At 42.6% G+C, this 10,668-nt stretch overlaps 1 protein-coding gene across 1 annotated transcript in view; it reads left to right on the top strand.

Moving 5' to 3' along the window:
* TRMU (tRNA 5-methylaminomethyl-2-thiouridylate methyltransferase) overlaps positions 1 to 10,668 on the top strand; it is a 28,350-nt gene that overhangs the window by 342 nt on the left and 17,340 nt on the right. Inside the window, exons 2-5 of the mRNA XM_019509378.1 lie at positions 1,841 to 2,006; positions 6,152 to 6,258; positions 6,743 to 6,865; positions 9,522 to 9,694. Of these exons, the coding sequence (XP_019364923.1) occupies positions 1,841 to 2,006; positions 6,152 to 6,258; positions 6,743 to 6,865; positions 9,522 to 9,694 (569 nt within the window). The remainder of the gene's footprint in view (positions 1 to 1,840; positions 2,007 to 6,151; positions 6,259 to 6,742; positions 6,866 to 9,521; positions 9,695 to 10,668) is intronic.

The raw sequence follows: 10,668 nt of genomic DNA, 5'->3' as shown, positions 1-10,668 counted from the left end.
GCAATTATATACCCCGCCCCCCCTCCCTACAGGTGTCCTCTTTTTTGATCCTGGAAATATGGAAACCCAGGACACCGCTTCCCCCGGCCACAGCCTCCTGAATAAGTCCCGAGCTTGTCTAATGCCAGGAGCAGGGTCACCAGGAGGCCCTGGGAGCATGTAACAGTGTTGCCAGCTCTCAGGATTTTTGGTGTGGTTCTTAAAGTCTACGCTTTGGGAATGTAAAAAACGTAGTTCTTTCTACTATTATATAATAATCTATATCTATATAATAATATTTACTGATAAAAGAAAGAGCTAAGGTTTTCACATTCCCGAAGCGTAGACTTTAAGAATGATGCCAAAAATCCTGAGAGTTGGCAACACTGGTGTAAACAGAAAGGTGCAGGGAGCAGTGCTGCCAGGGCCTTGGCAAGAGGCCGTGGGGAAGCTCCTTTGTAGGTTTTTAAAAATTAAAGAAAACCACTCTACCCAATAGGACTCAGTGCTCAGTCTAGAAGATCCCATTAAGCATTTCTTTGATGCTTAGTTTCAGTTCTCAAACTGTGGGTTTGTATCTCCAGTGATAACATCCTATCAGCACTATTAACAGCACTATATGGAAATGAGAGATAACAGACCCAATTACATGCCCACCAGCCTATTGTCTCTCTGCAAGTTTGTGTACACACAATCAAGCCCTTACCTCTCTCAAAGTGCACAGTTTCAAGAAGTTAAATGAATAAATGATATCAAGAAACAAGAGTGCGCTTTTTGTAGAAAACAATGATTAAATCGAGGCTTCGTGGCCAGTGATTTAAATAGTGATTTAAATCATTAGGGTTGTTGGCTGTAGCTGTGTTGGCATAGGGACATAGGCAGGCAAGGTTCTTTGGGTAAATATGATATTTTTTATTAGACCAACTAAATAGTTCTAGAGGAAACCTGGCAGCACAAATAGACCAGTTGATTTAATATCACATTTACCCAAATAACCTTGTCTGATTTAAATCAATTTAATTTAAATAAAATCCACCCTGGGGAGGGATCTGCCCTGAAACTCAACTGGCAGGAGCAGAGATAAGCAGTTGCACTAGGAGCCTACCAGGTATGTGTCCACTGCCCCAGACAGTGTTGAGGGGACTGCTGTGAAAATGTGTCTAGGCCCTATGCTCTGTATACATCATACTGAAAAAAATGTAGTGTTGCTCTGCTCTCAATCTTTGGTTGTGCTTATTAGATATTGGGGGCACCCAGTCCCACCCTAATGACAGCCATATGATATAAAGCAGGGGTGGACAAAATACAGTCCCACCTGGCCCAGGCATGAGGGGGAGCCTGGGGTTTGGTACATGTGGCCAGTCCTGCAGCCCCCGGGCCCACAGTGGGGCTGGGGTGGCATGGCAGCTGGACTCCATTTCCCAGCAGCCCTGATGGCAGTATCTTTCAGCTGGCACTGCTGGACCCAGCCCCCTCCTACCCCGGCCTCTCCACCTGACACCCACTGCCAGGGTGGGACCCGCATGGCCATGACAGGTGGCTGGCAGGGAGTGGCATCCAGGAGTGAAAAGGGCAGGTGGGGCCTGTAGGCCCTGGGATCTTGGGGCAGTGACAACACGGGGCCGGGGCAGAGCCATGATCTGCCCACGCACCCCTATGACGAGCACAAGTTTCATAGGCAGGGGCATGTGGAGAGCAGATTGCAGCTTTGCCCTGGCCCCATGTTGTCACCGCCCCAAAATCCCAGCTCCGGATGCTGCTCCTTGCCTGCCAGTTCTAGATATTTCTGAGCAGTCCTTTTGCAGGATCTGACCCATAAGGAATTAGTGATTTACTGAAAATGTCTTCCTTTATCGAATAGGTTACCAAGTAACAGGGGTGTTTATAAGGAGCTGGGACACTGTGGATGAACAAGGAGTTTGTTCAGCTGACAGAGATTGTGAAGATGCTTACAGGGTTTGTCAGAAACTGGATATTCCTTTCCATCAGGTTTCCTATATAAAAGAATACTGGAACGAAGTATTCAGGTAGGAATATATATATTTTTAAATCCTTAAGAATATGTTCTCCATGTATTTTTGTATAAGTGCATCATTTTGAATAGTAACAATTCATGGATAGCGGTGAGGCAAAGCCAGAAAAAGTCACTATTTTTTGTAGCGTCTGTAGAATGATAAGGCAGTACAGAAGTACCGTAATGTGGTAGGTACTATTTTTCCTTCCTTATTTATACATTTTTTAAGATCAGAGTTTATACACTCACTGTAACCTACCCTGTCCTTGGGTTTGATCAATGCACCTTTGAGACACTCCCAGGGTGTTCTCATGCTGACAAATACAGGTGTGTCTTTCAGCCCTAAACCCTCTCTGCTCTCTGCTGCTTGACTACTAGAAACAGACTGAGATGTGCCAGTGGGCCAACTTCTTGACCTAAGGTATCCACTTTACTTGCCTCACGCAAGTCGTGTCAGGTCTTATATGAGAAAATCTCTTTTGCTAGAAGAATCACACCTTTGTCAGGTCATGTACTTAGGAATTACAAATTCTGCCCCTTCTGTCAAGGAGGTCTCCCATTTGAAGGCCTTTGACACTGTTTCTCATCCCATTCTCATTAAAAAACTAGGGGACTGTGGTGTTGACACCTACACAGTCAAATGGGTTGCTAACTGGCTGGAGGGCCACACCCAGAGAGTGGTGGTGGATGGGTCATTTTCGACCTGGAGGGATGTGGGCAATGGGGTTCCCCAGGGCTCGGTTCTCGGGCCTGCACTGTTCAACAGCTTCATCAGTGACTTGGACAAGGGGGTAAAAAGCACCCTGTTCAAATTTGCTGACGAAACTAAGATGTGGGGGGATGTGGGCATGCTAGACGGGAGGAATAGACTGCAGTCAGACTTAGACAGGTTACAGGGATGGGCAGATGAGAACAGGATGGGTTTCAACACTGACAAGTACAAGGTGCTGCACCTGTGGAGGAAGAACCAACAGCATACCTACAGGCTGGGGAACTCCCTTCTCGGCAGTGCAGAGGCAGAAAAGGATCTTGGAATCATCATTGATTCCAAGATGAACATGGGCCAGCAGTGTGGGGATGCAGTCAGGAAGGCCAACCGTACCTTGTCATGCATCCACAGATGCATCTCGAGCAGGACCAAGGAGGTGATCCTCCCCCTCTATGCGGCACTGGTCAGGCTGCAGTTGGAATACTGTGTCCAGTTCTGGACGCCGCACTTCAAGAGGGATGTGGACAACATGGAGAGGGTCCAGAGGAGGGCCACTCGCATGATCAGGGGGCAGCAGGGCAGGCCCTATGAGGAGAGGCTACGGGACCTGAACCTGTTCAGCCTCCACAAGAGAAGGCTGAGGGGGGATCTAGTGGCCTGTTACAAACTAGTCAGAGAGAACCAGCAGGCACTGGGGGAGTCCCTGTTCCCCTGAGCAGTACCAGGAGTGACCAGGAATAACGGTCACAAGCTGGCAGAGGGTAGATTCAGACTAGACATCAGGAGGCGCTACTTCACTGTCAGGGCGGCTAGGATCTGGAACCAACTTCCAAGAGAAGTGATGCTGGCTCCTACCCTTGGGGGTCTTTGTGAGGAGGCTAGACGAACACCTTGCCGGGGTCATTTGACCCCAGTACTTTTTCCTGCCATGGCAGGGGGTCAGACTTGATGATCTGCTCAGCTCCCTTCTGACCCTACCAACTATGAAACTATGATTAAAATGGCCTGAAATCACATCCACCACTAACAATAAGTATGTTAGAAACAATAGCAAAAAGTTTTCTTATGACTGCTCTTATTTTTATAATAAACTGTATCTGTATGTTGAGATTACAGACAGAGGTATAAGAATAAACTAACAAACAAAAATCAGAACAATATTTTTACCTTATCTTAACTGTAAGCTCTAGGTCTGCTAGGTGATGGCATAAAGCATCTTCTGCCCAGAAACTTCAAACAATATGAAACTTGAAACCCGTGCTTTCATGGTTTAGCTTGCATTCTTATCTGGCCATTTACATTCATTATTCAGTGAATTATTGGGAATTCTTTACTATGTATCTGCTTACCAGACCAGAAATCTTTCCTGCTTCAGTTATGACAAGGAGAATATTTACATCCTTTCAGACATAAAGATTACTAATCTGGTCTCCTAAAGATACTCTCTTTCATTTATTCTTGCTACTGTAAAAGATACCCTTCTGTACCCTTCTAGGAAATAACCTGTTTCCTACTATCATTCTTGCTCCTTTTAAAATACAAATTCACTGTCTGGAAGGGCCTGGTTCTTATGCCGTGGACCATGTTGGCAAATGTCTGTTTGACTGGCCATTATGGCATATCAGATGCTAATTCGCAGTGATTTCATTTCTCAAAGTATGAACACTTGGTCTTGTGTTTTTCAGCATACAAAGAAAATTGCTTCGCTCAGGGTGCATTCTAGTTTTCTGTCTTGATGCAGAAGAGTTAAGGGGACTTCCAAGTGCTAGCCTGAGATCTGTGAGTAGAGTGGCTGCACAGACTAGATCTAAAGCCCCATACTACAACTCCTGTCCTGTTACCTTCTATTGTCATTTTAACCCGTTCAGGGCTCACAAGCACTTTTTTTGCTTCACTCCAGGGCCCCTTTCTCTTCTGGCTCTTCAAACCTAGAATTCATTCCTTTCTAGGGTTCTTTATAGGCCTTGTCTTTCTAAGCTTTTCTTTAGCTAGGAGCATCACTCTAGGTCCTATCTTTGCCCTGGTCTCTAAGATGTCATTTCCTAGCCTTTTTTTTTTTTTTTGGAGAGATTCAGCAGCCATTTTCACTGCCCTGTTGAAGAAGGAGCCAGGCAGAGGCTGCCCTTTCCAGCTCTCCAGATGACTGGATAGAAGGGCTCTGATATAGTTCTGTTCTTCTGCCTAGCAGAGTTTGTATTTGTTTGGGTTGAATAGAAGCTGAGTATATGCAGAACTGTGTTGCCTCCCTCAGGATTGGCATCATAGAGCAAGGCTGAACTAGCAAAGAGGAGAAACATGAACAATGCAAATATGGATAGATTCTGTCTACCTGCTTGCTAGTTTCATCTGTTAAATTTTAAAAAGGAAGTAAACAAAGGAAAAGCTGTGCTGCTTTATGTTCCATTAGAAAAGAGAATCTTTGTAAAAGGTAAGATGGTCAGGGCAGAGGCCATTCTAGCCAATGAAGGGTGAAAACAAACATTGTTATGGTTAGTACCTTTACATTACTTTATATTGTTTGGAAGGGTCTGTCTAGTACCCTCATACCCATGGACTTGAACAGAAATTGAAGAGAAGCAACACCTTACTGCAGTGGGATTCTCAGCCTTTTTAGATTTGGGTCATCCCTCCATAACTCTTGAATTTGGCAGCATCCCCAGTTGAGAACCATGCTGTGTTGCCTTAGCGTACCTCAGTGGTTCTCAACCAGGTGATGCCACCACTGCCGCCAGATGGAACTATTGCACGCACCTTGTGTGCAGCTGGACCTGGAGGGGTTTTTGGCACAGGTGTGCACTCTCCTGTCTCGTTAGCATTCTCTGATAAACCTAAAGCAGGCTGGAGAGCTGTCTCATGCTGCAACCCTTCCAGGCTATGCCCTGCACAGTGTCTCCCGGAAACAGAGGGATGTGAGGCAGGCAGAACTGTCCTGCTCACCTCTGTTTCTGAGAGAAGTGTGCAGGGGGAGGGGGTGGAGGGTCTTGCTGTACTCGAAGGTTTGACAGCATCCCACAGAACCCCAACTTAGAACTTTTGCCTTACTGGAATAGGTCCTAAGGTGTTTCAGTATACATGCCATCACCCTACTGTTTGGGTTCTATTGTAAATCTGTAATGATTACTAACCATTTTGAATGCGTAGTGAAGCATTATACAAAAACCTCAAATACTGTCCTGTTGAGGGCAGGCAAGTACCAAGATAGAAAATAAGTTTACTTATTATTTTGAAGTATAAAACTGTTGAAAGTTTTTGAGTATGAAAAACTGCAGTTTGGGAAAATCTTCTGTGTATGATCTTACAGATACTTTATCTGAAGGATTTCTTTCACAAATTATTTTACTATTATTAGGCCTCAAGTTCTTATGGTTAACAGGTAAAATACCTCTCTACTGTCAAAAAGATATATGTGATATTAATAATATTTACATTTATTGCACATTTATTTGCAGTTACTTCTTAAAAGAGTATGAATTAGGAAGGACACCCAATCCTGACATAATGTGCAACAAGCATATCAAATTCAATTATTTTCTTCGTTATGCTTTGGATAACCTTGGTAAGCCATTTTCAAGTGTGTCTCTATATTGAGCCTACTACTGAAGTGTAAAATAGTGCAGACTCTTGGGGAAATGTGGTAAAGAGCTTAAGTTTGTATGCACATTGGATTTGAACATCTGTTTCGCTTTATACTAGTACTTGTAAAGGATTTCCCAAATTCTGCTGGAATTTTCAATTTTATGGAGATAAGTATAAATTTATTTCAGGGAACTGTCTTGCTGTGAAGATAGGTTTATAAGCTTGGTGGTGCACTTTGGCACATCAAAACCAAGTCCAATATACTAAGGAATAATTTGCATTAAATATATGGGCTGCATTAAGGACATGATAGCACCAACTAGTTTTGTAAGGCTTCTCAACTGTAATGTACCTAGTTTTTGCTCTCATGATTTCTTGTCATATATTTTCAAATATTGATATAATTTTTCATATAGTAAATGTTATGAATTTTAACTTCAACTTTTTTTTTTTTACTTGGATAGGAGCAGATGCAGTAGCTACTGGACATTATGCAAGGAGCTCCCTGGAAGAGGAGGAGGTTTTCCAACAGAAATATATTAGTAGACCACAGGGACTTTTCAGAAACCGATTTGAAGTGAGAAATGGTAAGTCGTTATTTTAATTCATATTTTACCCTAATTATAAACACACAGCATAAAATGATGAAGGGCAACTGTTTCCTTCACATTGTTACGTACAATCAGAGATTAAAATGGAATTTACTTTTCAGAAAGATAAAACTTCTCAAAGTCTGACTCATCTAAGTATAAGGAAATGTGAAGTATTACTAGAAAAAGAGATTTCTGATTTCTAAATCATTTCTTGTGTTTTGACTGTCAAACCTGCCTATTCTGCTGCTGAACTTGTGTTTCTGAACAAAGGAATGAGCTCAGATTTGCAGTATGGTTATCAGCTAGCTTGCTCATAAAAGTATAAGTGAATTTCACAGTCCAGCTTTGTAAATTCTATCATTCTAAATCGGCATAAACCATGAATGAAGCAACATTCATAAAATACAACTGTCAACTTACTTGAGTTAGAAATTTGTAATTAAATAGAAGACACTTGCTTATAGCCTTCAAGGAGATCACACAAATCTTTATTTCAAATATTTTAAAATAAATACTTACCATATTTACTCAAATTCAAGATGAGGTTTTTCCCCCAAATGACATGAGGGGTTGGGGGGTGGAGGGATGTCATATCTAGATTTGAGTACCAGCCCTGCTGAGCAGGTGGCAACTCAGCTCCAGCTTTCGCCCTGGGCTTAGAGCTGGAGCTGAAGCTGAACTGCTGCCTGGCCTGGACAGGGACAGGGATGTAGCTGAAGGAGTGTGGGAGAAACTGATGAAGGTGGGTGTGGGGTGTGCATGGGGCAAACTTGCTTGATGCTCCCCCTCCACTTACCTTCTGCTCCAGCTCTGGCCCCTCCAGCTCTGGCCCCTCCAGCTGTGGCCTGATTGGGCCCAGAGCCACCACCACTGCTTTTGCCTGGTTAGGTGGGGTGCAGCTGCTGCTGCTGATTGCCCTGGAGCTAGAACTAGAGCAAACCAGAGTAGAGCAGTGGGAGTGGGGCCAGAAATGAAGGGATAGGCATGGGGGGGATAGCTGGCAAGTGTCAGGCATAGACATGGGGGCGAGGGGGAGCAGGGAGTGGTGGGGAGGCAGCAGGGAGCAGCGTGGGTGGGGGGTGGCAGAGTGCTAGGCACTGGCTAGGTGGAAGTGGCAGGGGGTACAGGAGCAAGTATGAGGGGGGCAAGGGGCAAAAGTCTGGCTTCTCACTGCCTGCCACTGCTTTCCCTGACCCTTGACTAATTAGACTGTATATATGGAAAGTCAGACAAATTTATAATTTTCCAAATGTAGAATCTAGTTATTGGGGGGTGGGGGGATCATCTTAAATTTGAAGTTGTCTTGTATTTAGGCCAATAACAGTATTATGAAAATCCTAGATATACTTGCTTCCATATATATTTCCAATCCCTTTTTGAATGTTGTGGCTTCAGTTACTGAAGTCCTGTGGTAATACATTCTAAAGTTTGTTTATTTTTCCCAACATTCATAACTGGTAACAGGAAATGCATTGTCAACTATTTAAATTGAATGTTCTGTTTCCTGTATGTTGAAATAGAAAGAAGATAAGGTCCCCGTAGATCTTATTTGTATTGTTAATTATATTTATCCACCTTTTATAATGTTCCCTTTTTTCTCATGTTTAAGGTAAAAAGCCGTAATCTTTTTACTCTGGTAATATCATTGGCATGGAAAAAAATTTAAATCGCTGCTGTTTCTGGTCCCCATCTTATTTTGCAATATCCTTTCACAGATGATGTGAATAAGACTTGCATTTACTGCTAAAAGGACTTGGAAGTTTTTCTCTCAATTCAAGAAAGTTAAATTCCAGAAATAAATTGTCTGGATATCCTGATCTTGTACTGTTAATCTATTTTAAATCATATAAGACTTTGTGTGAATGCTGTGGCTTATTTCACGTTCAGAGGCCAGTCATTCAGTAAATAAGGTTTTTTAATTTCCTTATTCTCCAATAATAGAAAACCTCCTTTAATATCCTATAATTTGTGATTAAGGGTGACTGTAAATTGGATTTTCAAGTAAGTGAAATTCGTGGAAATTTCTGTGGAAAATAAATTTGTTCATGCAAAAACTGAATTTAAAGAAATGAAGTATTTGCTTGTCTTTTGGCCAAAACACACGTTTTGCCAAAAAATCAAAGATTTTGATTTAGAAATGCAGTTGTGATGTCTTTGGCCCCCATTTTCTAATGTAGCAGGTCCTGCTTTATCTACACTGCAGTTGGGAGGTGTGGTTTCAGCATGTGTAGATATACCAAAGCACCTTGGGTTGCTGGAGGACTACCCCATGGCTTTTCTCAGAAGGGAATGTCTGCAGACATTTGTTCCCCCCAGGAGAAACTCTCCCAGGGGTTATCTAACTGTTTTTTTCCAGGTTATTTTGCCCTGGGAGAAAAATCCTGAACATCTGTATACTTATCATATCTCCCAGGAGAACAGTGACTCTCACAGGAGAAACAAAGTATGTGGCTTCAGTTATTTCAATAACAGAAACAAACATATGCGTTTGAGCGCAGTAAGGAAACTGAGATTTATCCATTTAATTAGGAAAAAAAAGTACCTATAGTATGAGTTCCTATTTTAGGTAGAATTATACTAGTTTAAGTCCTTTTTATATACAGCTTAAATTATGTACTTTTGAAACTTTTTTGTGCTCTGACCCTTACAGCTGTAAAACTCCTTAGAGGAGCTGATAACATGAAAGACCAGACATTCTTCCTCAGCCAGATTTCACAGGATGCCTTAAGAAGAACTATTTTTCCTTTAGGAGGATTAACAAAGTCTTTTGTAAAGAAGATAGCAGCAGAAAATGGCATTCATCATGTGCTAGCGAGGAAAGAGGCACGGTAACACCTAAACTATTTTGACTTCTGCCCAGCATTTTTTTCTGAATTGTATGGTATTATAAACATGGGATAAAAGGTCAGAGGTCTGTTTGAGTCTAGTGCCCATTGGGCTAACATGCTAATGCACATCAGTTTCTGTTGCCAGTGGGACATCAGCAAGTGATTTGGCTAGCATCATGTCAAGCCACGTTTGACTTTCTAGTCCAAGCAACCAAGTACTTAGTTACAGCTGGGTCAAGTGAAACCAGCTCTCACAGTGTGAGTATAGAGCAAAGTTCAAACATGTGTCTCTGAAGCTGTTGCATCTTAACTGCTCTGCCACTGCACTCCTTAAACATGAAATACCTATTAGAAAATAGTTAAATCATTTTCTTAATTAAATTGCATAAGACTATATTGCTTTGTAATATGAGTTAAAAATACATTTGGACTGTTCCCTCATTAGGCACAGGACTGTACTGTACTTCCAAGGGTTAATGTTTAGTTTAGATATTTTAGTATTCTTATTTTTTTCCTATTGCTGTAGCTTTTAGGAGCTCAGGTGGTGATACTTGTGGGTAGTAGACTTGATGAGGAAAGGCTGAAGTATTCAATGCCTTTTTTATTTCGGTCTTCATAGATTTCATAGACATTAGGGCTGGAAGGGACCTTGGAAGATAATCGAGTCCAGTCCCCTACTCAAGGGGCAGGAAGTCAGCTGCGGTCATAGGATCCCAGCAAGATAAGCATCCAAATTTTTCTTGAAGGCATTCAGTGTAGGTGCATGAACCACCTCCGGTGGCAGGCTGTTCCAAACCTTGGAGGCTCGGACAGTGAGAAGTTGTTCCTTATGTCCACCCTGAAACAGTCTTGCTGGAGTTTATAACCATTTGACCTTCCATCCCTTGGGGCGCTGTGGTGAACAATCGTTCGCCCAGATCCTGGTGAAGGCCCCTGATAAACTTACAGGTGGCCATCAGATTGCCCCTG

This window comes from Gavialis gangeticus, unplaced genomic scaffold (genome assembly GCF_001723915.1).
Source record: "Gavialis gangeticus isolate Ggan-Ray unplaced genomic scaffold, GavGan_comp1, whole genome shotgun sequence".
NCBI lineage: Eukaryota > Metazoa > Chordata > Crocodylia > Gavialidae > Gavialis > Gavialis gangeticus.
The sequence above is the reverse complement of the archived record's forward strand: the minus strand, read 5'-3'. Positions and strand labels throughout refer to the sequence as shown.